The sequence below is a fragment of the Lates calcarifer genome, linkage group LG11, assembly GCF_001640805.2.
Source record: "Lates calcarifer isolate ASB-BC8 linkage group LG11, TLL_Latcal_v3, whole genome shotgun sequence".
In the NCBI taxonomy this organism is placed as follows: Eukaryota; Metazoa; Chordata; class Actinopteri; family Centropomidae; genus Lates; species Lates calcarifer.
In genome coordinates this window covers 21,455,357-21,483,255 of record NC_066843.1, presented here as the reverse complement: position 1 = coordinate 21,483,255, position 27,899 = coordinate 21,455,357, and the positions used below count along the sequence as shown (strand labels likewise).

Here is a 27,899-nt window from a genome sequence, read left to right as displayed (position 1 = left end):
TTATCATACTGTAGATAAACTCTAAATGTCTAAAGCTGTGTTATAAAAGTAGTAGACGCACGAAGTGTAAATACTCAAGTACCTCAGATTTGTGGTCAATACAGTGCTTGGGTAAAATGTACTCATGCATTGGTGGTGCACACACTAGCACAGCTGGACCACATTGATCTGTGACCTTTAATATGTAAAACAACTTAGTTTCAAAGTGAAATCATCCTTTGATTTCCCCATAGTCACTTACAGCTCAAAGCCCGTCCACAGTTTTAACAAATGATTTATTGTTTGAAAAGCCTTCACTCTGCTCTCCTGCTGATGTTGTAAACAGAGAAGTAACAGTGAGGTATTCATGTCAATGCACAGGGGAAGGGACCAAAGAGTGCCTCCTGCTGGCTGCGTTCAAATCCTCATTTAACAAACCCTAAAAGAGTAAATATCGCTCAGTGATAACTGCAATCTACAATAATATTAACCACAAAAAATACTGTAAAAATTCAATTATGTCTCCAAAAAAGTAAAAGGTAAAACAGTTGTGATATAGTGATGGGGTTCCTGTCGTATTTGATTCTCTGAAATCTCCTCTGGGACCTTGAATGCAACCAGCACCACAATGGCAGCTTCCCCTCCCAACACCTGAAAACTTCAAGCTATATCTACAAGTCTGGACTCAAGTAACATGTGCACTACATGGATCTGTAAACCTGAATGTACAGGTAACACCAATTCTCAACAGTTTACCCAAATGTTCAGCTGTGGAAGAACAGACAGTACAGAGTTCTTTGACTTTATAGGTTTCTGTGTTGGGTTTGCTTCTTTATTCCCCAAACATCCTGCCCTCCTTTTGTAAATGTGAAAGCACTGCACATATTACATCACCTGGGTGAATGTCTGCATAGTGCAGCAGACTTGCAGATGCAAAAGCATGTTCAGGCTTTAGGCTCCATCCACACTGCAGGCTTCATTATGTGCCTCCAAAGTTCTTCTTCAATATGAGGTCAGATTTTTAATGAAGCTTTGGAAAAATTTCAAAAAGGAAGAGCTGCTGCCTCACATGTTGCTTTTCTTCCTCAGTGGTTGAATGGCTGCTATTTCCCGCTGTTCATATTTTCTCTGTCACTTCTACTTTCCCATGTTATCAAAATCCCCATGTTCATAATTTCAGGTTTCCCTGGTTTCTTTTCTTTAAATATCATTGCATTTCTGTCTATCCATCACTGCTAATGCTAACTCTGTATTTCATGCTGCTTCACATTACTGCGTCACTTGTGTGTATCTTTGAGAAAAGTTACACTGAGTTACACTGAGGTCCTTAGACAACAAAAATGTCAGTGTGAAAAAAACTGCTATGAAAATATTACATATTAATATTATTTTGCACTTTCAAGGAGTAATTTTTTTTTTGAAACATCAGTCCCTACATATATGTGGACCAGGACTCCAGAATTAAGTGTAGCGTATTAGGTGTTGTTAAATTTAATGGACTTCAATGGGGACATTCTTGTCGTTAAGGCTCTTAAACAACTTTGTGTATACAGTGTATTTTAGACGTATTATAGGAGCTGAGGTTTAAGTTCTAAAATTCATAGAAAAAATTCACAACTCATTTTTTTTTTTTTTTTTTGCCATATGTATTAACAGAGTCTAAATGATTGAAAAATTGACAATAAAATGAACAAAAATGTCACTTAGGATGCACAATGGTTAAATAAATAATAGTTGTTATCAAAGACTGATTCTAACTCGTAATAGAATAGAAGAACTGATCTTAGACAGTGTCAGCTGCAGTGTTAATGGAGCCTTAGTTCAAGAGAGAACCAAATACATAGCACCCAAAATAAAAGAGCCAGCTGCTATCTAAAAGAAAAACCCTCCTCCCTTCATCATGTTCCAGGAGGTTAAAGTGACAAAGGTTTAAACATTTTGGAGGAACATGTCCATAAAGTCCTGAAATGATTTCCCATTGTTATAGCCCTAACCTAGTATTTGCACTGTATGTACAATGTAGGAATTCAATGAGTATAATATTGTACATTATATTACTATGTACACCAATGCACCTGCACTCAAAAATCAAGTGTGTCAAGTCCATATTTTTTGTTTAGGGCAACTCATACTCACAAAGTCCTGGTTCTGTAATTCAGATCATGATACAGAAAACTTTAAATGCAAAGTATTCCAGTATTCATTCTCATTAATATACTGAATGTAGTATTGAGAAGATCCACAGATGTGATTTGTCCCAAATAAGTGACACACTTAGAGAAAACCCAGTGCCTCTGGGGCAGACATCTCATGCAGGCCATGGGAAGAGCATCACATTCAGATGATTGCGGATGTTGTAATTCACCACAGATCATCATACTGAGGCCAATGAAATACAGTGGGCAGCATTCAAACAAACACACAGCATCTGATTTGAAGTAATGAGGGTTTGTCCTTGGGGACTAATTTTTGAGCAGAGAGTGGTTTCAGTGACAGTGCACTGTAAAATCTGTGGATTATCCAGAGTAAATGGCAATCAGTGATGCTGTGAGATCCATGACTGAAATGTTATTAATCTCCACTGTACTGGAGCAGGGGCAATATCCCAGACACTTCAAAACAAGTTAAACTAAGATGAAAGTTAAATAGATTTGACAAAAACATTTTCAACTGAAGGTCTGCTTACCAGCCTTTTCTAGAACTTTCAACCATATCACATGGCTTTCATGAACAGATGGAATTAACTACCTCCATCCACTGAATCATAGGATCTTGAATGCCACGTAATTCACTTAACTAGGGGGAAAGTCAGAGAATATACCTTTTCATTCTTTGGTATCTAACCTACACAGTTTACAAATATGTTCTACACTAACTGCATTACAGACACACACAGAGGTCCAGAGTTCCCATCTTAAACTGGCAGCTTGATGAGGTCTTAACTTGTCAGACACTTGCGAGGAATGAGGTTGTATTCACTCAGAGGCTGATCTGGAGTCAGCGCTGTCCTCCCATAGCTCTCTGTTGGTTTTGTGGGAGAAAAACTCAGTGAATCAGTGAGAATTCGGGACGCCTCCACCTTGATTTCCCAGCAGCTGATGTGTGTTCAGTCACGACTAAGTGTTCTGTTGACGTGTTCTCAAGCAAGGCAGTGAATCTGCTGCCGCTCATAGTGTAAATCCATCTGAACAAGAGCCATGTGTAAAATCTCTCCTGTCCCAGGAGTGACTCACTGTGTAGTTATAGTGAAGATTATTTTTGCTTCATTATTATTAGATTCTCACATTTTTTGCTTAGTAGGTTTGGCTTTCATCCTTAAAACACTAACAGCTAAGAATCAAAATATCTGCCTTTATGGTGCAGTAGCCCAGATGTAATGGATATGTGATGATAATGATGACATGATGATGTGTTTAATGTGATGTTTTCTCTGGTGTCACTGCAGGTGGTTGATCATTGCCTTTTACTGTAGTTTCAGAAACATCTGGAGCTGCCAAAAACCAATTATATAAAGTAATGAGTGTGGAATGTTTCTAGTGTAAAAATGTGTTGAAACAGGTATGTAAAACATGTTACGCCTTATCATTTCATTTCTTGCCATTTCCTTTATAGACCCATACAAGGGAGGTAATAGGCTTATATATATATAGATATATATATAGATAGATAGATAGATATAAGATTTTTCATAACTCCAAATACTCCCTTATAATTGTAACAGAAGAGAGATTGATTTTGAAATATTACATGATACTGTATTACACTGTGAGAAATATGGGCCTCCATAGCTTTCTGCCTTTTCAAAATAATGGTTGTGGTTTAAGCAAGGCACTTTCATTACACCAGAAGATGGCAGTAGGTGCTTTGTTTCTGTAGTTCCTTTTTTTTTTTTGGATCACATTTTTACCTTTGGAGCATTTCACCCATTTGACTTTACCTATAATTTGCTTTGGAACTCCACTAGTCAGTAGATTAGCTCCATTTACTGTCATCAGTGTCCAGACGTATTTACTGTATTCTTTAATCTGTCCTTTGACCATTGCTTGTTCTATAGCTTGTGTCACATAGAGTGCTCGTGTTTTGTCATCACATCCAAATGAACAAGTGATTGTTACTTTTGCTGTCTACTTTTACTGTTTACATGACCTCAGAATAATTAGAGTTCATTACAGGTCTGGAAATCTTCAGATTTTTTTCATATTAATCCTCCAAAACCACATTAGAGCAGTGACATCCAGGTGCTTTGATGCATGCTGGGACATGAAAACAACAGGTGCTTTTGACATGTGTCAGATGTTTTCCAGCACACCTCCCATCTCCAAGGCGTCTCTCAGACTGGCATACTTGAGGTTACCATGAGAGCTTCAGCAGCTCCTGTGAATCTGAGATATACAGCACTGCTTTTTCCTCAGCACTCAGGTCTATGTACAAATGAAGAGTTTTCTTATGGAAAAAGAAAAACAACCATTTGATACAGAATTGTTGATATGGTTCTGTGTGAGAGATGTTAGTAATGTATGCATGTCCATGGTGAATAAAGATGAAGAGATTTACAACTTGGAAATTCAATGATAAACATTTGAGCCCTGGGGCTAGGAAACAAGCTTGCTATGTAACTGGGGCTCAGTGAGTTCCATAGGCAGCACTGAAAAACACATGCAGGCTCATTAAACCATTTCTGGACTAAAACTAAATAGAAAATAATCAAGATAGGCCTGGTATCCATCTCTGGTGAAAATGGGTGGCAAATCCATGATTTAAAAAAAAAAGAAAAAGAAGTCAGATCTTGCTGTTCTCCAAGTGGGAGTCAATATGTTTGATGAGGGCATCGTCAGGGTAACCAGTTGGGAAGGTCAGTTGACACAGAGGACAGCTACGAACAGCACTCTCTTCTGACTCCATCCATAACTAGAGACAGAGGAAGATACAGGTGTGAAAGCACTGACCCTCAACTTACAGCAAAATCCCACAATCTGATCAAAAGTCCTTTTCATGAACACTAACACTTACACAGATGTTACATCTATAGAGGATGTCTGTTCCTTCAAATGACTATATACTGCATAACAGGTAGATAATTTACATTTTAAAACTGCTCTAATCAATATTTTACATTAACAGCAGATTGAATAACAATGTGATGATATAAAAAATGTTCTTTATGGAAGATTTTATGTGTCTAAATGAAAACAAAGCAAACACAAAAATAAAATGAAATACAATACACATTGTTATGCTTATTTTAGCTTTTAATGTCTGCATTTACTGTTCCATAATTTAATGAAAATCATGTTAAATAACAATAATTTACCCGTTTTATTTCACAGAATGAATTGTTTGTCATTGTGACAATGAATTTTCCTTGCCACACTAAAATCCTATCACAACACAGAAAACAAAGTGGAGAAGTGTACTAGATTTCAGTGTTGTCTAGCAGCAGACAGCATAGATCTGCCAAAACAACATACATAGCTCTGTCATTAGTTTTCATGCAGATGAGCAACAGAGGAGGGTGCACCATCAATGTCAAAATGAAGAACAATTATCTTTCCAATGACAGCTTTGGGGGAGTTAGACCATGGGCAGAGCTTGTTCTCTGTGTTGTGATTTCATTTTAATGTAGCATTGAAAAGTCATGTCACAATTCATTCAGTTGTTAAAAATTAAAAGCTAAATAATTAGCATTTAACATATAGACATAAAAAGCTAATACAAATAACAATGTATATTTTATTTCACTTTATTTTCGCATCTGATTTGTTTCAGGCATTTAAAAGTGTGCACAGCTTTTTAGCCTGTGTTAACTCATTGTTTAGTTTTGCAGCCTGCAACCTCGGCTCAGTGTTGTTTCCATGTATATGTAAATTTTTTCTCATCAAACTGCTCTCAAAGTAATTTACTGTTTTCTACTCACGTTAATAGAAGGCCATGACTGAGCATGCTCTGTGTTCATGTAGGCAGGCAGATGGCAGGAAAGGGTGGCAGGGCCCTCAGGGGCTGAGAAGGAGGGATGGTGGGGCTGTTTCCTTGGAGATGGGAAAGAGGGGTGGAGGGGCTGTTCTCTAGATGATGATGATGAGCCAATCCCAATTGCGCCCAGAGTCCGAGGTGGGCTGGCAGCCGGCGATAGATACGTACATACATCCTGAGAATGTGCACAACACACATTTTCAAAATAAATACCCCAGTCTTAAAGACATGAGAGAAGCCATAGACATCATCATTAGCACTTCCTGTCTCAGAAGGATGCAGGAAAATTAGTCCATGCATTTGTTACTTCCAGTTTGGACTGCTGAAATTCATTATTATCAAGCTGCCCCAACAAGTGTCTAAAGACTCTGCAGTTAATCCAAAATGCTGCAGCATGATTACTGACAGGAAAAAAGAAAGAAACAGAGACCATATTTCTCCTGTGCTAACTTCTCTACATTGGCTCCCAGTCAAATACAGAATAGATTTTTGAATCCTCCTCCTCACCTACAAAGGCCTTAATGGTCAGGCACCACCCTATCTTAAAGAGCTTATAGTCCCCTACAATCCCACTAGAACATTGCACTTCAGAATGCTGGTTTACTGGTGGTTCCCAGAGTTTCCAGGAGCAGAATGGGAGGCAGAGCCTTCAATTATCAGGCTCCTCTACTGTGGAACCTTCTCCCAGTTTGGGTCCAGGAGGCAGACGCCTTAGACTTAAAACCCTTCTCTTTGATAAAGCTTAGAGTTAGGGTGTGTGTTGGTTCTCTGTCATCCAGGTCATGGTAGTCTGTAAGTTGAAGACTGGTTTCACCTCTTCAAGAAACCTAAAAGAAGTCCAGTTGCCTTCAACTTATCACTTAAGACTTACAGTAGTTTGGACTAGCTCAGGCTTGCCTGAATCATCCCCTTGCTGCTATAGGCCTAGACTGCCAGGGGAATTCCCCTTGATGCACTCAGCTCGTCTCTCGTTCCTTATCTGTATGTACTCATATCTCATAAATGCCTGTTACTAACGCAATATCTTCCCTTTTCCATAGTTTTGTGCTCTTTGTCTCTCTCTTCTTCTCCCGTCAATTTCTGCAGCTATTTCTCCCTCCAGAGATGTACGGTCTGCTATTATCAATACCATTTTTCATCTCAACATGGACTCTGCATTACATCATGTATTACATCACCTCTTCATCATCAGAAGACTGTGGCGGTGTCACCAGTGGGGTGGGCTCAGGTGGGTCGTCAAGGCGACAGAAGTGATGCACCTGGATGAGAGGAGAGGCAGGAGAGTGTTGCATGATTACTCTAAAAATTATATTCTGAGTGTAACTGTAGTGATTGTCTATTGTGCTCTTCCTGTGTAGACAAATGTGATTCTACAGCCATGCTAGCAGCTCTGTCAAGTACAGTGATGCTCATGAGCTAAATGCTAACCTGAGCATGCTGATATGCCCACAATGACAATGCTAACATGCTGTTTACCAGGCATATTGTTTACCATTTTCATCAGCTTAGTTTAATGTGATACCATGCTCACATTTGCTAATTAAACACAGAGAACATTAGAGGCTGATGGAAATTTCATTATTTTCATAGGTCTTTTGTCATTAACTAAAATATTGGAAGAATTAAATCAAATATTAAAGGATCACTAAACTTAACAGAATTCATCAATCCAACTGTCAACGTTTTGTACACTGAACCACGTCAACCTCCTTGCAGCACTACATGAAAACTGTCCTTCAGCAGCCTCTTCTCTTACTGTAAGAAAGAAGTCCTTCCTTGTGTCACCTGACACACACTGTAATGTTACAGTTGTCAGTAAATATTGAGGCTGGCCCAGCCTCTAAACTCAAATTATCCTGCTTTCACAAAATACATTTAGTAGTAAAGTTCAAGTATATTTCCCAAGTATACTTTATGTACCAATTATACTAATATAAATGTACTAGTATAATACATTTATATTAGTGAGTGTGCTATTTGGATACTTCTTGTGACTATGACCCAAGTGTAAGAGTAGTATACATTGAGTACACAGCTTGTTTACATCTTAGTTTTATTTTGTACTCTAACTATACTGTAAGTGCACTACAAGTGAACTTTTTAGTGTTTGTTAACTAGCTATATACTTCCGCCCCACTTTTCAGTTTTATTAAAGTATACTTTGAAGTATACTGCAAGTAAACTTATTTTGTAGATAACCATTCTGTGAACTATACCAAGTGAACTTTTCAGTATACAGTTAGTTTGCTGGTTACTAGGGATGTTATTTGGTACCGCCCACCTTCACACACAATATCATTGTAGATGGCCACGAGATAAAAAGGCCCAATCTGGTCTGCATGCCCCCCCCCTACCCCCCACCCCCCAGATGGCCACCCACCCTGAGTCTGGTTCTGCTCGAGGTTTCTGCCTCTTAAAAGAAGTTTTTCTTCTCCACTGTCTCCTAGTGCTGCTCATGGTGAGAACTGTTGGGTCTCTCTCTGTAAATACCTATTTTAAAGAGTATGGTGTTGTGATTCGGTGCTATATAAATAAAATTGAATTGAACTGAATTGAACTTTGATTTCACTAATCAGTTGTTTCATTTATTAACCATTATTGAAAAGTGATTGCTCACAGTGAGTCAGCACCCAGCAGGCAGCCGGCTGTCAGCTGACTGTTTCAGCTGTCACACTAGCATCAAAGAGAAGGAGGCAGAGCTAGTGAGACAAAACCCAAATCTATCATTATGTCTTTCACACCCCCACAACCTTCACATTAAAATGAAGCATAGAGCTTGTAGTTTTTAGCCGTTTGCGTTAATTTCCTCCTCTAGAAAACTACTGAAATATGGAGACAAATCTTCACTGTAAATAGTTTTCCATCTCCAAAATATAATCTTTCGATTTACAAAACCAATCATAAAACAAAGAGAGAGAAAAAATGTATGTATGTATATGTAGGTAATGGAAGAACTGTCGGTAAAATTAGCAGAATGTTAACCTGTTTCTAAGTGAGTTAATAACACTGTGAACATCAGGTTCAGTTCCACCCACACGCTATTTACTCTTAGTTAGCTATTCCACCTCAAAGCTGACTTGTTACTATAAACTTGAACATGTACATTTATAAGCTAATATGTAAAAGATATGAGTACCACCTCAAAGAAGGCCAGTATGTGTGAAATATTTACATATTTAATGGGATATTTTATCAAAAGAGAGAGCACAGCTACAAGCAAAGTATACTTAAACTTTCTGTATAAGGCAAAAATACTTAATTATACTTTTAGTAAGTATATATCAATCAAAAGATCAAGTACACGTATGAGCCAAATATACTTGGACTTTTCTGTATACTTGTCAATATAAGCAGAGCATACTCAAGTTTAATTTTGTTTAGTATATCTATAATAAGTACATATAAAAGCAAACTAGAAGCATACTCACTTATTTTAGTTTAAAAGAAGTATACTGATAGCACACTTGAATGAACTTTTTTGTGAGGTCTTTCTTATGTTTTTATAAATATGTCTATGTAATTGTCTCTGTAATTGTGACTTTCTTTTGTCTGTTTTTTTTCTCATGCTAACACATCTTGTGGGGATGTGGGGATTTTATTATCATCAGAACATATCAGGACATTAAAGTAATTTTACCGCAATTACCTAGAAGCAGTAGGTAACAGTGTGGGTGTATAAAGCTAAACAATGAGGAGGTCACTGACTTAATAAATCAAATAAAAGCTCTGTCTCACCTCGGCCATTGGGAAGCCCAGGTCTAGAGCACAGTGATGAGGACTGCTGCTCAGACTGCTGCCCCCACCTCTCTCTCCTCCCCCTCCCCCTCCTCTCTCCCCTCCTGCTCCGTGAGCTGAGGCCGGTCTAACCAGACCCACCAAAGAGGTTCGGAGCTGAGGTTTGGTTTGGCTGTAACCCTGCGTCTCGCCCAGGAGGGGCCTGGGCTTAGGGAGGGTGGATACTGGGTCTCTCATCAGCCTTGCTGGGGGCCTCTGAATGGCTGATGGGTCAGATACCTGGGAAAAGGAGGATGTCAAAAGGTCAGATGACTCCTCTATGCAGTAATCCATTTCAAATATGTTCAAGTCCAACTGTCCCACAAAGTTCCAGCAAAAAGTTATAGCCTCACCTCAGAGTAACTACGGCGTCCCTGGAACTTTGCCCGTAGACGGCTGCTGGTTGGCTGATGAGAGTAGGAGGCAGGGCCGTCGCATAGAGAGAGAGGAGGAGAGGGGGTGGAGAGAAGCCTGTCAGGGGAGAGTGAGGGGCGTTGGGGGGAAGGAGGGGAGAGACGCTGAGGACCCGGAGGAGGACGAGAGACTGTAGGAAAAAGAGACAAAGAGAGAGAACTGTAAACAGATGTAGGCTTTATCTGAACATTACATATACCAGACATACCTGTAACCACACCCCCCATTTCAGTCACCCTTAGTTTGAAGGGAACCCTGAGAAGCAAAGGTTGGAGGGACAGTAGTAAAGAAGCTCCATGGAGAGACCTCTTGTAGTCTGAACACTTCTTTAGAAGCTGCCTGGGAATGAAGCAGTGCCCTCAGAAAACATGGCAAGTACTGATTGGTCACTGGCACACAAATACACAGCAAACAGTGATTCCTTTCAAGGGAAAGTCCAAAAAAAGGGTGAGAGAGAGAGAGTACACATATAAACTTGAGAGAGAGAGATAAGAGTGTGACACAACAAAACCTGTCTTTGATCATCTTTCCCAATGTAAGTGTGAAGTGTGTAAATTACACTGCTGGAGTCTGTGTGTTAGCTGTAACCTATAGATGGGTCCAATGTGGACTGTGATGTGTAGATGGTAGATCAGTGTATTTTGCCTGTCTACTGTATGAACTGGATGTATTCTCAATGGCCTGCATTATTATAAGCGATGATGAAGTGATCCTGGGTTACATCTCTCTCGTCCATGTCCAGATGTTTACTCACTCCATCATACTTGCAGTTGTTGCCTGTGTAGTTGCTGTGGCTCTTTTAATAAAACAGATCTTTTCATTTGAACTAATGCTTTGCCTCACTGGCACCTCAAGTAAAAATGTAACAGGCCGATGTGTGACTGTCCTGCTCTCTGTGGACATAAATTGGAAAGATCATGAAACTCTATGGTGACAAACTACATGCAATGAGTGGATATGTGCAATAAAAAATATCCCCACCCTCCACACATGCATACACACCCACACACTTTGTTAGTGCGCCCCAGTCCTTTTTCCTGGACTTTCCATATCTCTAACCATTACACTACTCCCTGCTTTAAAGTATCAAGTGATGCCATGATGTCCTTAAACCAATAACCCAGTCAGGCCACCTACCAGTCTCCTGTGGGACGTGTCGTAGAAGGTCACTCTGTTTTGCAGCCAGACTGCGAACCCGACCTAACTCCTCTGTTAGCTCAGTGTAGGCTAAAGCTAGGTTCACCCTGCAACACACAAAGAATGACTGAATAAATAAAGACAAATGACAAACCGATGAGTACTACTGAGCGCTTTCAAAATATTCTCCTCTCTGAAATAATACTCACTGTTCATCCCCAGCTTTCTTTATCCATTCTACGTCACAGTGCTCACAGTGTGGGGCCAGCTGCCGTGACTGACAGAGAAACAGACGCACTGCTGTGGTTAGGGCTGCAGCACTTATCACAATACAAAACACTTCTTGGTGCTGCATTCAAAGTTGCTCAGACATGTGAGCATAGTAAGCTGTTGCAAAGCATTGTGTCTATGAGCTGTGTCGTAGGAACATCAAACCCTTAAAGGATAAAGCTGATCTTATTTTTCATTTTTTCTTACTGTCAGCAAATCTCATGAAAAGTCCAAAAACAACAACGTGTTGGTCCATCTCCCAGTACATTCTGTCTTCACTACCCACTACAGTGTTTTCAGGTGCTAAAAAAACAAAGAATCTTACAAAGATTTTCAGAATAACTTTTAGCATGAACAGCTGAATGACACTATGCATCCTAGTGTGTAAACACATACTTTAAACATGACTTAAACGTTTGATACTTAAACAAAAACAAATGCTGTACAGAGGATGTAAGTGGTGACAGTGGCACTCCCACGATATCTCAGCAAAGATATGATTGGATCACCAGTTGCTGTTCAATTGTGTGTGAATTCTTAAGTTATAACATGTTTTGTGCAGTGATCTTTGACCAAAAAATTCTGTTCAATTCATCCTTGACTTCAAGTAAATGTTTGTCCCAAAACAGAAAAAAAATCCATAAAGGTGTTGCTGAGATATTGAGTTCACAAGAATGGGATGAACAGATGGATAGATGGACGGACAGACAACCTGAAAACATAATGCCTGACTGTCAATAGTGCAGACACATAAAAAGCTCTGTACATTTCACTAATATGGAAAAAAGTAAAAAAGAGTCAAAATGTTTACATTGGGAAGTTCAGAATTACTGATCATACAAGGGGTATAATTATTACAGAGATGATAATTATTGTACACCTGATTTCATAATGTGGCTTTCAGCCCTATTTTCACCAGTGGATTAATCCACATTATACAACAAGTAGTTCTGACCGAGCAATCTGATTGGTCACCAAGACATTTAGAATGTGCTCAAATCAGCATGACAGCACACCTTACTCATCATCATAAAAATATTACTCCGCCTTAGTGGTAAACCCGGTTCCATTACACATAGGAGTTCACTGATGTGACTGATTGTGATCCAGTTATTAGTCAGACCCCATGTATTTCCATGGAAACAGGAAAACACTCACCAAAACCTTTTAATTTTGAGAGCAAATTGCTCCTCAACATGAACAGATTTTGATTATACATTTTACTTTGTTGGTAATAGTTGTATAATCGCAATATCATACTCGAGGGTGTACTTTAACGTCATTTGAGCACTTCAGTGATGCCTCGCTTAACTGTCGTGCTCAAATGACGTTAAAGCACACCCTCTCGGTTAAATAAATAAATGTAGGACCAAGTAAAAATGAATAGTTTTGACAGAAGATACATTTATCATTGATTTAGCTCTGAACATGGGATTTGTTGATAAACACACACACACAAAAAAAATAGAATATTGCGTTACATTATACTTAAACTGCACCAACTGAGAGAGTTTTTAGGCCATCCTCACAACCCTCTTACCTAAAAATGGTAACACAGCACTGGTTAACAGAGGTAACAGCAAAAAAAAAAGAAAAAAAAAAAAGAATAGAAACTCGCACATACACAACCACACAAAACCTGTGAAAGAAAGACATAATTCATTGATGAAAAGGTTGGTGATATTGTTATTTTCCAGAAATCTCCTCAGTTTTTTAATGATTATTTAATTAATTGTTTGATGATTCATTATTTTTTTTTATTAATTGATCCCAATTCTAATGTCTGTTATTGGTAACTTGTCATTTATTCATAAATTGCCTGTTTGGAGGTACAGTAGAGATAATGGTTCTGATTGTACTGCAAATACAAACATCCATGTGATTATCTGGCCTACCTGTCTTTGTGCTTCCTGTAGCTGGGCTACCTCCTGCTGCAGCCTTTGAAGCTCAGCCCTCAGCTCCTTCTCCCTCTGACAGGCTCCCTCGGCCTGGTGCCGCGCCCCCTCCAGCTCAGCCTCAAGTTGCTGCAGCTTCAGGTCTGACAGGGCGTCCAGACTGCGGGAGCTCTGTAGCGTCGGCCCACGTCCCTCTGCCAAAACCAGACAGCTTCAGTCTGTTTCATTATTTGTCCTTGATTTTCTTTCCAGTCACTGCACACAGTCACATTGATGGAGCAATAGAGTGATTAATTCCTAAATGATTGGTAGATGTACATGGGTTTTTTGAATGGTTTTTCAATTAGATGTCTGAAATAGGATCTGTGGTTAACACAAACTCTTCACATTTTATCATGAAGGTAAACACTTCCACTTTGCTGTTTCATATTTGTAGTAGTTTGTTGTCAAGTGAAACCAGATGCAAACAGTGTATAAGTTTATTGGCATGTCTATTTCCTTTCATTATGTAGGAGATTGTTGTCATTATTATGGTTTAGACCATATGACAGAATGTGATCTCATAATACTAAGACTTTACACACTGGGGGTATTTTTTGTGTGCCATTAATTCGAACATGAACGTATTTTTTCAAACTCTTATTTATGTTCTGAGTACTTTCACACAGAACACAAATATCAAACAGCATAAAAGCTATGTAATTGTAAAATCTATTTGTTTTAATTTTAATTTAATTTAATATATATATATATATATATATATATTTTTTTTTTTTTTGAAGGAGGTTGATTAGTACAACAGTTGTTTTTTCTGAGGGAGTGGAAGAGCTCAGCTCCTGTATATTCACATGTGAGTATTTCACATTTTCATGTTGTTCAGTCCTGGTGTGTAAAGACCTTAACTGTACACTGCAATACAAAAAGAATGTTGACTTTACTTCCATGTTTCTACATGGATCATCAGCTGTTTAAGATGCTGACTGAGACATGTAGCTTTATCCTCAGTCATCAAAAGTAAATTAGAGGAAGCATTTAAAATGAACTCATCAAAATGTTAGCTTAATTAGCTTGAATCTGCCAGTGACAGCGGTCAATTGATGGTTGCCAGCTAGAAAAGACAAGAGCACAGTACAGTCCACCTCTGTCTAAAATAATGGCCTCAATTTAATCAAGTTATGTGGTAGGAACAGATAAGATGGTCTATCTGATAATATTAAGATCTGGGTTTAATGCTGATTCAAACAGAACCCACCTCTGGGTACATCCAGGCTGGTATGGAGTTGAGACTGATGTGCGTCTTTGCTGCGGAGTTGAGCACTGAGTTTCTGAATGGAAGTTTCTCTCTGTCTCAGAGCCGACTCCAAACTGCAGATCCTCTCCACATGCTGCTCTGCTAGAGTTGTCTGACATACACACACATTTACTGTACACACATATGGAACTGAAACTTGACTGCTACCAAACACAGTAGCATGAAACATTAGTGTGTGTGTGTGTGTGTGTGTGTGTTCACCATCTTGTCAAGGTCTCTCTGGACATTGCTTTTCTCTAGGTGAATCTTCTCATACGCCTGGATGACTTCCTCCAGCCTCTCTTCTCTTTCTTTACTCTTCTGAAGCTGGAGCAGAGAAACAACAGTAATCTTTCATACTTTATCCTGACTTTGAAGGATAATACAGCTGGGCCTTATATTTATCATTTTGGCCATGATGTCAGCATGAAATGATACCACATCAATGAACACATCAGCATCAACTGAAAGAAGTCAGACAGGAAACCTGAGCAGCCAGATGATTAGACAGGTTACACTAACCTCCACAGAAGTCAGCCTTATTATTAGAGAAAAAGAGGATGACTACTGACATTACAGCTGTTGTAAAATCCATCACTGTTTAAAATCCACTTCCTGCTTCAGCTCTGATGTTACATGTGTGATCACTTGTGTTTCTTTGACCCTTACACATTTGTTGCAATGTGTGTGTGTGTTCCCAGATCTCAGCAATTACTTTATTTAGTCATATCAGAACTAGTAAAGACAAATTATTATTTTATGTCTCATAAGAATTTTAAGTTTGTGCTATATTCAAGGGCTAAAGTCTGTTGGCAGATTGGCTAAGTAGACTAACCAATAGGCTGAGGTTCAACAGAGAGAGATTTAGATACGATTTGACATTTGTTGCCAAATAGATAATTTATGTATTGTTTGGGTTTATTGCTGTTGGTTTCTTTTGCACACAGTGTTTCATTATTATACTAGATGTTGACTCAGGTGCCTGTTCCTCCCAACATCCAGCACACACATCCGCATTCCCACCTAACTGAGACTATGCAAGTACTGAATGTGCATTTTTTAAATGAGTGAGAGGAAGAGGGTGCACAGGCAAGAGATTATAGAAGTGATAAAACTGAAACTAGAACTCGGTCCTTAGTTTCTTGTGTTTACTGACTCCTGTCTTTAAAATAAACAAGACTAGGTCAAAACCTAGTATATGGCTCTGGACAGTGTATGCTCAATGTGCAAAATTGAGGACGCAGTTGAAAACTGTTGTGGAAGGGCTGAAAACAACTACTTTCCACGGAAAGCAGCTAAAGCCTAAATGATGATGTAACATTCTAATTAGTAAATTCATACTTTGCATTCTGCTTAGTGTCAGACAGCTTTTATCTGTTTTCTTTTCCTTCTCTCTGAGCCCTCATATACAATAAACAGCCACATTACCAATAAAGCTGTTTTCATTTAACATTTACAGAACAATTATGAAATACTGACAGAAAAATGGCCCATTAATACTACATGTTAACCAGTTAACCAGCACTCATTTCCAAGTGATTTCCAAGCTGCTGCACTGCACTGCTAAAATCTACCACAAAATATAACCACAGCATAATCTGACAAATAATCTGACAAATTCACCATACACATAAGTTAAAAGGTGATGGCTGTGCTGTGATTTTGGCTATATTTACTTAGAAACTGATCACTGAGACAGAAAGCACAGGTTTGTTCAATAAGTTGATAGATTTGTCACTAGGTGCTTTTTTGAAAAAAAGCTGCTTAAAAAAAGCACTAAACTGGCAACACTGCCTGTAAACAACTTCTTGTACAAAATTCAGTCTGGAGAGACCCAACTGGACCTGCACTGCAAATATTAAAAGGTATGTTTGGTACAGTAAAAGTGCAGAACTTGCTTGCTTGCAGTTGTATGCTTGGAACTAGTAAAGCAACTGAGCAGAACTTGCAGCTCTGTTATCACCTCTGTTGACTAACTGTCACTCAATAATGGTATGAATACAACATAGGCAACTTTCTTTTAGATCTACTACTAGTAGTAGTTGCAGTACTAGTATTACAGTGTACCTCCTGAGTGAGAGAGTTGATCCTCTGTTGTAGGTTGGTGGTCTCTGATTGGATTACACTAGTGTCCTTGATAGGCTCACAGGAACAACATACTATCCTCTCCTCTCCAAATTCACTGATCATGGGAAACTGTGGGAATGTAAAAATTGGAGAGGAGAAGAAAGGAGAGGACAGGAGGAAAGAGGAGAGATATACATCCAAGAAAATAATGCATTCACACCTTTAAAAAGTCTTCATTTTGTTATATTGTATTCTATATTGTATGTGTAAATCTGTGTGTGCTGCTCTCCACCTTGACCTCGTAGTGTTTGAGTTTCCTCTTGATGCTGCTGTTCTCTCTCTCCAGACTGGCCAGCCGGGTCTTGATGTCATGATAAGCAGCAGCCAGAGCCAACCCTGATGCCGGGTACATGTCGTCTGGCAGACGATTGGCCGACCAGCTGATTCCAGGTACACCCACATCATCTCTCAGCCCCTCTCCTCCTCCCAGCAGCCCCAGCTCTCCTCTGCCAAATAGGTCCATCATCAGTTAGCTGTAGGCGAGGGAAAGAAAAAGTTCTGGGTGATCTGTGGAAATTGTAATGAAGAAACATGAACTGGACTCCGGCACACAGACTGAAAGCTCCGCAAGTCGCTTTGCACTCTCCACCTCACATAGCGGGGGCACTAATGGCAATAAATCTGCCAAGCCTCATGGTCTGGCAGAGATGACAGAGTGTGTGTGTGTGTGTGTGTGTGTGTGTGTGTGTGTGTGTGTGTTTCAAAGTGCAGCCAGGAGCCCACTGAGCCTGCCAGCCAAAGGTTTGGTATTTCCCATCTGCTGCTGCTCTCTTGCCTGCCCCCTACATATCACCGGCGGTTGCCATGGTTACTGGGGAAAACTGATACCCCACTACAAAAAAAAAAAAAAAAAAAAAAAAAATGGAGAGGGAGAATCTCATTTGAAAACTGCAAAAGATAGGATCAATAAGATTATTAATTTATGGCTCTCTGATTTATGAGGCATCACTGTACAGTCATCTTTTGGCCGACCAGTGCGTGCTCAGAAATGAATGACATTTTCGCAGCCACTTCTTTGCAAGGTGTCTGGACTAGTTGGCAGGTATAACAACAGACTGGATTGGTTGCCTGCCTTGTCATTTAAAAATTCAAGAAATAAAAGAAATAAACAAACGTATCATTTTTGTGAATGCATTGAGAAAACATGTGTCTCAATCCCTTTAAAGCAACTTTTAACACAAAAATACACAAAAATAACTCTGTTTTCAATGATGATTTAAGTTTAATGGTTGTTTTGGGATTCATCCCTGGCCTCCCTCGTTCCCTCCTCTGGACCTGCCATTTCCTCCTGCCTGCTTTCCCACCATTACAGTCACCTAGCATACTCCCACCAGATGTCCCAGAACTTTGTTCCATCTCCTGTTTTCCATTTTCTCAGTCACCAGAGGTTCCCTGCCCACTCATACACCTGTTCTGGGTTTCTCTTTATTACAGCCAGTACTTATACCAGCCCTTTTTCCTCACTCAGTTGTCAGATTGTCCAGCCATTATCAGCTGAGGTGAGAGAGCAACTCAGGTTTCCTGTTGACAGATTTTCTTTGTGTACTTTGCTTACTTGCTTTGTCCAGCCTTCCTTAAGGGTCGCAGGATGGCTGGAGCCAATCCCAGCTGACACTGGACGACAGGCAGGGTACACCCTGGACAGATCAGCAGTCTATCACAGGACTGACATATGGATATAAACAATCATTCACACTCACATTCACACCTACAGGCAATTTAGAGTCACCAGTTAAGCTGCATGTCTTTGGACTGTGGGAGGAAGCTGGAGAGATAACATGCAAACTCCACCAGGGTTTGAACCCTGAACCTTCTTGCTGTGAGGTGACAGTGCTAACCACTGCTAAACATGCCACCTACATATTTATATAATATATAAGTGTAAGCTATACCACCAGCTTTTAAACAACCAGCTGGTTAACTAGTCTCACTTCGTTGTTGGCTAATATGCTAACTGAATACACCAGACATCTGAATTACATTTGTGTATTCCATTATTGCTGAGATTTATTCCTCTAGTGTGTGTGACAATTTTAGCTTTATTCTTTCACCTGTAGCCCCAGCAGCATCAAACAGATAAAATAAAAATAAATAATAGAATAAAAAATAAATATTATTTCAAAATGGAAAGTACAACAAGCACAAGGCTTTAGTGTTTCTATCAGGATAAAAAAATAATAAAAAAAAAAAAGACTGGAGGAGGCCCTCCCACACAGGAGTACACTCCTGCTGAGGAGCTGGCCCTCTGCAATTATGCGGGTCATCCCCCTGCATCATCTACAGCATACATACAGTCCATTCAGAAAGTATTCAGATCCTCTTACTTTTTCACATTATGCTAAAGAAAAAAAAAGTATTTTTCCCTCATCAGTCTACACTCTGAATTATAGAATATTTTGCAAATTGCAAAATTGATATAGGTATTTAGACTCTTTGCTATGACATGTAGCTCAAGTACCTCCTTCTCTGGATCATCTTTGAGATCATCTTTTCTACCCCTTGATTGAAGTCCACCACACACTGAACATAACCTGCTCCGGAGCGAAGCAGGTTATGTTCTATATCTGTAGGGTCCGCAAGTGGAGAGCCCATTATGTTTGTGAGATATGGGGAACAAAATACTGTAGCCCAAGTTTAAATGGATTAAGACATGGTTTTAGGGTTAGGGTCGGAATGAGATTTTTAGGTTTAGGCATTCAGTTGAGATGGTTAAGATTAGGGTAAGGGGTTGGGACATGCATTATATCAATGATGGAACCCTACAAAGACAGGTGTTCAAGGGTGTCTGAATGTGTGTGTGTGTGTGTGTGTGTGTGTATGTAAGGCCTAAAGACAGCTGCAGTAGCAGAGCGGTAGAGAGGTCATCTCTCTGCAGATAACTCCCACTCCTACAGCCCACAGACTCTGTCTCTCACACACACATTCAGCCCACACTGCTTGTGTCTATCATCTATCTGTCCAGCTTTTCCTCTACTCAATTCACTCAGCTCTATTAACTTTTTTTTTTGCACACACTATGCCAGCCAAGGGCAGATCAGAGTGGGGCCATATGTCTTCATCACATGGTTGTTTCATTTATTAATGGTCTGTATTACCCACAGTCCCCTGCAGTCAAACACAAAACCCAGTGGATTGCCTCATCATCATAGTATGTGCAGTGATGGCATCCATATTGGCCACATAGCAACGGCAATAACGCAACATTCAGTATTTCATTTCATTTACTGTATTTGTTATCTAAGAGTTTTTTTTCCAGCATTCTTTGGAATATGTGTTCTTGTGATCACAGAATGATCCAGGACAGTAGAGAGAGAGAGAAATAACAGCTCAACACTGGCATTTGGTATTTTTTTTCTATTTCCGCCTCTAGTTAGTTTTTTTACTCTTTATTTTCTAATTCTCTTTAACTACTGGCAGGATTTCTCAAAACCTATCAAATGGACTTTGGTAAAATTTGGTCAAATGTTAGATCAGGGGTTAAAGAACTGAATTTTTTTGTTGAAACTAGCACCATCATGTAGCCTTTATAGATCACAATTTGGCTCATAATCATGAGCTGTAAGACAAAAAAGCAAGAATAAACAAACAAACAAAACGAAACAAAAATCAAGATTATTTGTTCTATTTCTACAGAATCTTGCAGGTTTCATGGGGGTAAAGCCACATTTGTTTTCTTGATTTGTGCTCTCAAATTAAAGGGGCATTCCATCAATTTTACTGATTGATTCCTAAAATATTTAATTACACTTGTAATCATTTCTGCACAGCTCTCTCTACTTACCTACTTTGTGATCTTGAATTAGTAGTTTATGTCTAAAAATGAAAAAAGAAAAAACAGAATTATGTTGTGTTAAGAATAGCACAACGCTATTTGATGAAATTAAAAGCATATTCACCCTTGTCCCAAATCAAAGTGAAACCACATTAAGCCTATTGAAAGTAATTAAAAAAATGAACTAACTACTCTCACCTCAGTGCAAATTAGCCCCACTCTCCTCCTGCATCTGTGCATAAACCTGACCCTACTCTCACACAAGTTCTCCTGCAACAGGGAGAGCGTTCTTCTGCAACATGGTTTTGCTGCTCACTGGAAAAAATTAGCTGAGCAGCAAAACCATGTCATTTGCAGAAAACAGGTTGCATCCAATGGAAACCCTGTCTTTGCATTTTATTTTCATCACAGTCTGTTTTAAAGTGCATGTGACATCTAATGTGTGACATCTGACAACTCAACCTTTAGTCCATTTGACAGAAAACACTGAGATATATTTTGTGTATTGCCACTCAATCTAACAATACACACAGTCAGACTAAACTATGGATCACTTTTCAATGCACACAATCACCACATGTTTAAAAATTCATGAACTGTTTTTTTTTCCTTTGACTCAAGCTCAACCACCACCAAAACTCTGAGGTTCTACAGCAACATTTTAAGTGTAAATAGCCATAAGTTGGTGATCATGAGTCTTGATTACTTGAGATTTTTGTTCATCCTTGTTCCCAGAATGTTCCAAGAATTTAGATATTCTCAAAAAACAACGTCCCCTATCAGCCAATCAGCATTCAGTTTGTCTATCACAATCAATACCTCCAAGAACTGCACTGGAGGAAACCCACACAGGCACAGGGAGAACATGCAAACTCCACCAGGGTTTGAAATGACAGTGCTAACCACTGTACCACCAACACCACCACCATAAGGAGGACAAAGTTCTTGGCCTCATCCTTAAGGATATGGCACTATATCTGTGAGCAAAGCTGAGAGCCAACTCTCAGACACACAGACACACACAAAACACACACAATACAACACACTGACACGCACATGTACAAACATCCTTGTACACTATCACAACTGAATGCCTTACCCTGACCCTTTCCCTCGCCTACAGTCATTTAAACTTGTGGGGTCCAGCATTTTGATCTCTGCTGGGTGCCACAGTATAGTAAAGTATCATCAAACAACCTGTAAAGCCGACCTGTGTTCTTGCTGTACCAGGTGTGCTGATGGGTGACGCTGCCTCAACCAGAGATGGAACAACTTTATAATAAGCAATAAGCTACTTTCTCCTGTCTAAGCATTGTTCCTGTTTTCACATCCTGACTGGATGTAGGCATTTTGACACTTCCTTTCAGACTCCCTCTGCCACAGGAGTTGTACCTCACAAGGACTTGGGGTGATGTGATGACATCAGGACTCACAATAAATTCAGAGACTGCAACCTCATGGCCATTGTGCAGTCCCTTTGTTAACTCAGGAGCATGTTTCTGTACCTTCTCCTCATGCTGTGTTGTCTTGAGGTGGCACAATTTCTGAATTGGTTTTGATACACAGCGATTAAATAACCTTATCAATCTTTTCATTTTCAGCAGCCTCAGGACATATCAGTGTAATGCTATGTATTTTACATCCACAGTCCAGGTCTGGTGTATAGATGACAGGTCCTTTCACTTTGGAGCCTCAGTGATAAAGCATCCATCAGCATCCTCTGTTTCAGCTGGGTGGTAGCTGTTATAAACTTAACTTAGTGAACACAGGGACAAAGGATTATAACAGTTCAATTGTTTTTCTGCATCTATCTGTGAAATGTTATGTGATTTATTTTCATACTTATTTATCTCATATTTTTACATTTCGTCACCTGTGTGCACCTTATTTCTAAGGGTAAATATTATTTTTAAATTTCACTTTACATTTTCACATTGCCAATTTACAATATTAATTTCAATATTAAATTATTTTTTTTCTCTTTACCATTCAATTATGGATTCATTATCCTATGCAATAAAATAATAATAATAATAATAATAATAATTTCAATTCTGATTTTATTTTCCATTTAAATTTTTTGGGGTAAAACCACCCTCCACAGAGAGAGGCAAAGAGGACCATTTAAAACAAAGGTGACAGAAACACAGTGAGATGAGAGAGGGCATTAGGTTAAGGATGATGACAGAATATGACAGGAGATAGAGTGAGAGAGAAAGAGAGAGAGGAGGGTGGAGAGGGTTGGGGAGAAAAGAGCGGGGAAGTAAATGTAAATGAGGTCGGTAGGAGAACATTGTGTCCTACAACTGTAATCATGTGACATATCTTTGGGTTTATCAAATGCTTTCCCTCCTCTTCCTAAAGAAGGGACCGAAACCACATCACTCTGAGAATTGTGGGCCTATTGAGACAGTTTTTTTTTTTTCCTCACTGTACTTTTTGTATTTGTAGTCAGGTATTGGGTAAACACTTTGAAGTGTTGCAGGTCATCCTCTGCCCTCTCCTCCCACACATGTACACACAAATACCAACTTAAAGCATGCACTCCAAACCCCTTTATCTCCCTCTACCTTCTGAAACAAACAGTTCTGCTGTTACAGCCAACCACACGTAAAGCAAAACTCTCTGCTACTCTTGGCTCTGTTGGACTTTATCCAGCTGCTGTACTGGAGAGCAGACCACCCACCTCCAGCTAGTTTTAGTTTTTCAAATGGAGTATATTGAGGAGATATGACAGGTAAGGCCAAATGAGTTTCAGTCAGTCTCTTGAAAACCAAGAGTAATGCAGATGGATTTGGGGGATAAGAGAGTCTTCATTTCATTTATGCTATTATGATTCTTTAAGGTATCTGACAGAGAGCTGTAAACTCAACCTGAAATTCAATGCTCAGTTTTAAAGCAATTTATCAGTTAACACAGTCAGAGAAAGAAACAGCAACATTTCTTATAACATAAAAAAACAAACATCCTGAACCAACCAGAGCCTTTGTGCAACATGACCTATATGTGACAATTTATTGACACTAAGGCTGTCACTTTTTCAAAAAGTCAAGTTTTAACTAACTGAAGCTAAGATGAAAGTCTGATGTGAGTTATTTTAAAAACAATCCCTGCAAACCACTCTGCAGAACAGATGATTTTTGTTTGCAGTACCTCCTCCAAGAAGTTTACCTTATTCAGCATAAACATTATCCTTTTAAAAGCAACCACTCAGTCCTGAGTGGTTGATGGTCACTGTATTGTGGTTTCATTGATAGCGTATTGGTGGTTAAAATATTATATTAACCCTAAAGAAGATGGCCATCCATTGAAAATAAACAGTGTTATACAGTGGCAGCTCAATGCAAAAGCTACAGTTTGCTAGATAATGATGATATATGAAAATACAAAGTCAGTCATCACTCCTGTGTCCACAATGGCATCCAACATGACTGCCATTGTGGACACAGGACTGAAACCAACTGAACTGTGGAAGTTTAAGTTTTAAATAAAACACTGTGACCTTATCCAATACAGTGTACACACAGTGACCAACAGAGAAGTGGCCTACGCGTCTCATCCATAAACGAGATGAGCAGCATGGTTAGGAGGTCACTGCACATAGTCAGCTATCTGACTCCCAACCAATCGTACTAAACAGTGATGTGGGCAGAGAGGAGGCAGCCAGGTCAATGACAGAGTGACAGGAGGCACAGAGCAGATGGGGATAAAGTAAACAGCTTTGGACTGTGCTGTCCGTGTGTCCAAGCTCTTTTTAATTAATATCACATCTGATTCAGTCTGGTACTGTGCAATTTGTTTCATTGCATACTCAGTTATAAATTCAACACTGGTGGTCTATGTCATCACTTTAGAGTGTTCGGTTTAAATCCTATTGTTTAAAACGGATGTGTTTTCATGCTGGGATGCATCAGTTCTTAGTATTTAGGGATTATTTTGAACATGTTTTATATTAGCCATTCTAGTATTGCGTCAGCTTCATTGCAACATTCAGAATGCCAGACTTTGTGTCAGCCTACAAAAAAACTTAGACACAAAGAGGACTCTGTGGCCTTAAACTGAGCCTTCCAGGCCGAGCTTCTGTAATATTCCCAGTCAAATACTTCAGACATGATTAGAGCTAATTAGATTGGATTTCTTGTCTCCAGAGACACAGCATCTGATCCTTGCACTCCATCTTGCAGGTGGTGAGCCTCCTAGCTAACCTGATGCTAATAAGATCAGACTAAGTCAAAACTGGCTCATTTCATAACCATGAAACACAGACCTGAGACATTAAGTACTGATCAAATCAATCCACAATAAAGAAAACATACAAAGCATTCAAAACAACAATGTTCATGGCCACAAAGCAGCACATGTTAATTATATAATATTGAGTGTAGTGTATTGCAATTGAAATTAGCTGAGCAAAAGACAACTTTTGGCAGCATGTTGTCGGAAAGCTAGTGAGCACAGACTCTGACAGAAGTACAGATGAATTCAGTTGGAAATTTGCAGTTAAAACACTTTGCTGTAATCAAATCATTGTGGACTGGAGTCCCATATGAGTAATGGGAATTGTTATTGTATGATAAATGCTTAAAAATAATAGATAAATAATTGATATAAAAGATGAGAAAATAAGATGATCAGCATTTTCTATAAACTAAATTTCTCCATTGGGTGCATTATACTGCTTGGTTTATACAAGTCTGAATACCCTCATATTGGGTGACTAATTTCTAAACATGAAAACTACCCTGCTGAGGACCTGGATAGTCTGGAGTTACATGTTGCCGTGGTTACGTCAAACCTATGTGAATGTGTTTTCTGAAAGAGAATTTCTTGAAAATAAAGGAATGGAGTGCTAACATTTCATTCATAATGCTCCCCACAGTGGGCAGCTATTCAAAAGTCAGTTTATTGTAAGTGCATGGGTTACAGTGGCGCTAACTTTGTCTCACTACAGTGGACTGACCTTCAAAACACCATAAGCAGCAACCTGGTGGCAAGCAGTTGTCTGTGTAGCTTAACACCACAACATCACTTGGCTGATGAAATGTCATGTATATGCCAAGTACCTCAGGAATATCTGCCTAGTCCTTCGATAGAAGAGGAGTCTTACAGGTGAAAAAATCATATCTTGATATCAAGTAACATGAAAGGAACAGCACATTTCTCAAATATTTATTGTGTTCAAGCAGAAGATTACAATAACTCATGTGGCCAAAAATAGACATCATGCATTACTGGTTATAATTCAGCAACAAATCATGTTGCACCAAAACTCTATTGATGTGGAAATACTTTGTCTATAGTAACATTATCTCACTAAATCACTTCATATCTATTATATTTATATTTACAACAAAAGACAATATTTTGTGCTAATCAGGTCTGTTGATGCCTGGCATTCAATCATCATATTTTCTATGCACTAAAGTAAGATTTGGCCCTGGAAACCACTGGCCACAGGTCACTAAAAACAAGGAATGCAAACAAACAATGACACATGTACAAGTACATCTGCATGTAGGGTCCTGTTGCTTTGTGTGCTATGTGCTTTGCCAATTTTCACATATGACAGAACTGAGGAACTGATGTGCATTTCAAGGACAGTGAAGAGTAGAGCTTAAAATTGCTGAAAATTATTTCAGGGATGTTTCTTAGCCTCAGGAACATTATTTGGGCTGAGCTACAAAATACAGAGAAAGAGCATCCTCACAATTCTCATAGACTTAACGTAGTTTTTTCCATAAACAGCAGCAGTATGGGTTAAAATATGTTAGATATATTTGTTTTACAGTAACACAATGACATTTAATGTTCACAGTTTTCACATAAAAATATATGCAAACTAAGAAAAGTTACAAATGTGCCCTATGAAGGATAAAAATACACAGGAAAAAAAATCCTGACATGGGCTTTAATAATTCATGCCTGGGTACCTGGATACTAACTGATCATTAACCATGAGTGACCTCAGGGGCATAAACTATTTCTCACTAGTTCACTGTGTATATATCCAGCCACCTTTGAATACTATTTATGTGCAGTGCAAACAGCAGAATGCACATGCCTATTTCACTTCCTTTCAACTGGCTCCTCACAAACAAACCAGACAACAGATTTACTGTCTGCCATCACATCTAAGTAAGATGCTAAGGTTTAGGTTTTCCAAAATATATAAGGTCATTTGACAACTAATTATAGAGGCATATATCCGTATTGGATAGATATGTGTTTCAGAAAACCGACAGTACCTTAAGGCAACACGTGCATCCATGCTTTTTATGAAGCCTTGTCACTCAGGAAAAAATGTCCTCATTCTGTATGTTACAGTCAAGATACAACATAATTGCGCCTTAATCATCCTATTATCACTCCATAGCGCCACATAGCGCATCTGTGGGACTGGAGAGAGTTTCCATCAACCTTATCGAGCTTGGTGATATTATATCTCTTTCACATTCACAGTGTAATGTCTGTGTTGGATTTATTTGTCTATTATTATTCTAATATTCACTACAGCGTCACTGCTGAGCCTCTTCCCCGACAGCATCCACCGCTGCGCAAACACAACATCCCAGCCTGACCCGCTTAGAAACACTGAAATCTTATTCTCACCGGTAAACTACGCTTTTCTACGCAGATCTGGCAGATAACAGGCAATCAGCGACACACACACACTCACAACGAGAAGTTGAAGAAAAGACCGATACGATGACGACGCCGGTTTACTTACGTCTCTGTAGAAAAGCCATAAAGATGATGGTGTTGATGGTGCTGAGGAGGGTCGACATGACTGGAGTCTGACATCAGCAGTGGATGCTGCCGTGTGTGTGTGTGTGTGTGTACCACCCCCTCCCCTCTTTTGACCATAATCTAGAAGGGGAGGGGGAAAGAACAGAGGATGCTCATCAGAGGAAGAGAAGCTCGCGTTAGCACTATTTTCTGTTGACTGGTTCTAAAGAAGGTTCACGGAACAACACACATTTTTGCTTTCATTTTTTAGACTTATACTCTGATCGCTACAGAGCAAAATATATTTGTAGCATTACGGTAAAATTCGTTAAAACAGATCATCTGTAACATTTATTTCACCAAATCAGAAACTGATGTCAGCCAGTCTCGTTCAGCATCATGTTTCATGCTTGTACACCGTGGAAGCCAGCGTCTTTTTTCGTTTATTAAAACTCAACTTTACTCATTTTAGCAGTGTATTATGATGTTTTAAAGATGGTGATGTGGGCCTGTCCACCACTTTGCTCTATATCAACAACTATGG

General features: G+C 39.2%; 1 protein-coding gene across 2 annotated transcripts; it reads right to left on the bottom strand.

Annotated features, from left to right (window-relative positions):
* Positions 1 to 256: 256 nt before the first annotated feature.
* Positions 257 to 27,470, bottom strand: LOC108898550 (TANK-binding kinase 1-binding protein 1). 2 transcript variants are annotated; one of them, XM_018698464.1, is made up of 13 exons: positions 27,357 to 27,470; positions 17,090 to 17,330; positions 16,798 to 16,926; positions 14,953 to 15,057; positions 14,692 to 14,842; positions 13,440 to 13,633; positions 11,484 to 11,551; positions 11,275 to 11,381; positions 10,077 to 10,267; positions 9,685 to 9,963; positions 7,128 to 7,208; positions 5,894 to 6,124; positions 257 to 4,887 (listed from the first exon to the last, which is right to left on the bottom strand). In XM_018698464.1, exons 2-13 carry the CDS (start codon positions 17,321 to 17,323, stop codon positions 4,759 to 4,761), a joined length of 1,899 nt encoding a protein of 632 aa, XP_018553980.1. In that variant the 5' UTR covers positions 17,324 to 17,330; positions 27,357 to 27,470; the 3' UTR covers positions 257 to 4,758. The 2 variants fall into 2 exon arrangements, with proteins under 2 accessions (XP_018553980.1, XP_018553981.1); XM_018698465.1 differs by having other exon boundaries at positions 17,096 to 17,330.
* Between the last annotated feature and the right edge of the window lie 429 nt (positions 27,471 to 27,899).

Excerpts from the sequence above, each read along its gene's own strand:
- LOC108898550 (XM_018698464.1), bottom strand. The coding sequence starts at position 17,323 with ATGATGGACCTATTTGGCAGAGGAGAGCTGGGGCTGCTGGGAGGAGGA. Across the intron at positions 16,927-17,089 it reads TCAAACACTACGAGGTCAAG|TTTCCCATGATCAGTGAATT; the intron begins GTGGAGAGCAGC and ends ACATTCCCACAG. Across the intron at positions 15,058-16,797 it reads TCAACTCTCTCACTCAGGAG|CTTCAGAAGAGTAAAGAAAG; the intron begins GTACACTGTAAT and ends TCTCTGCTCCAG.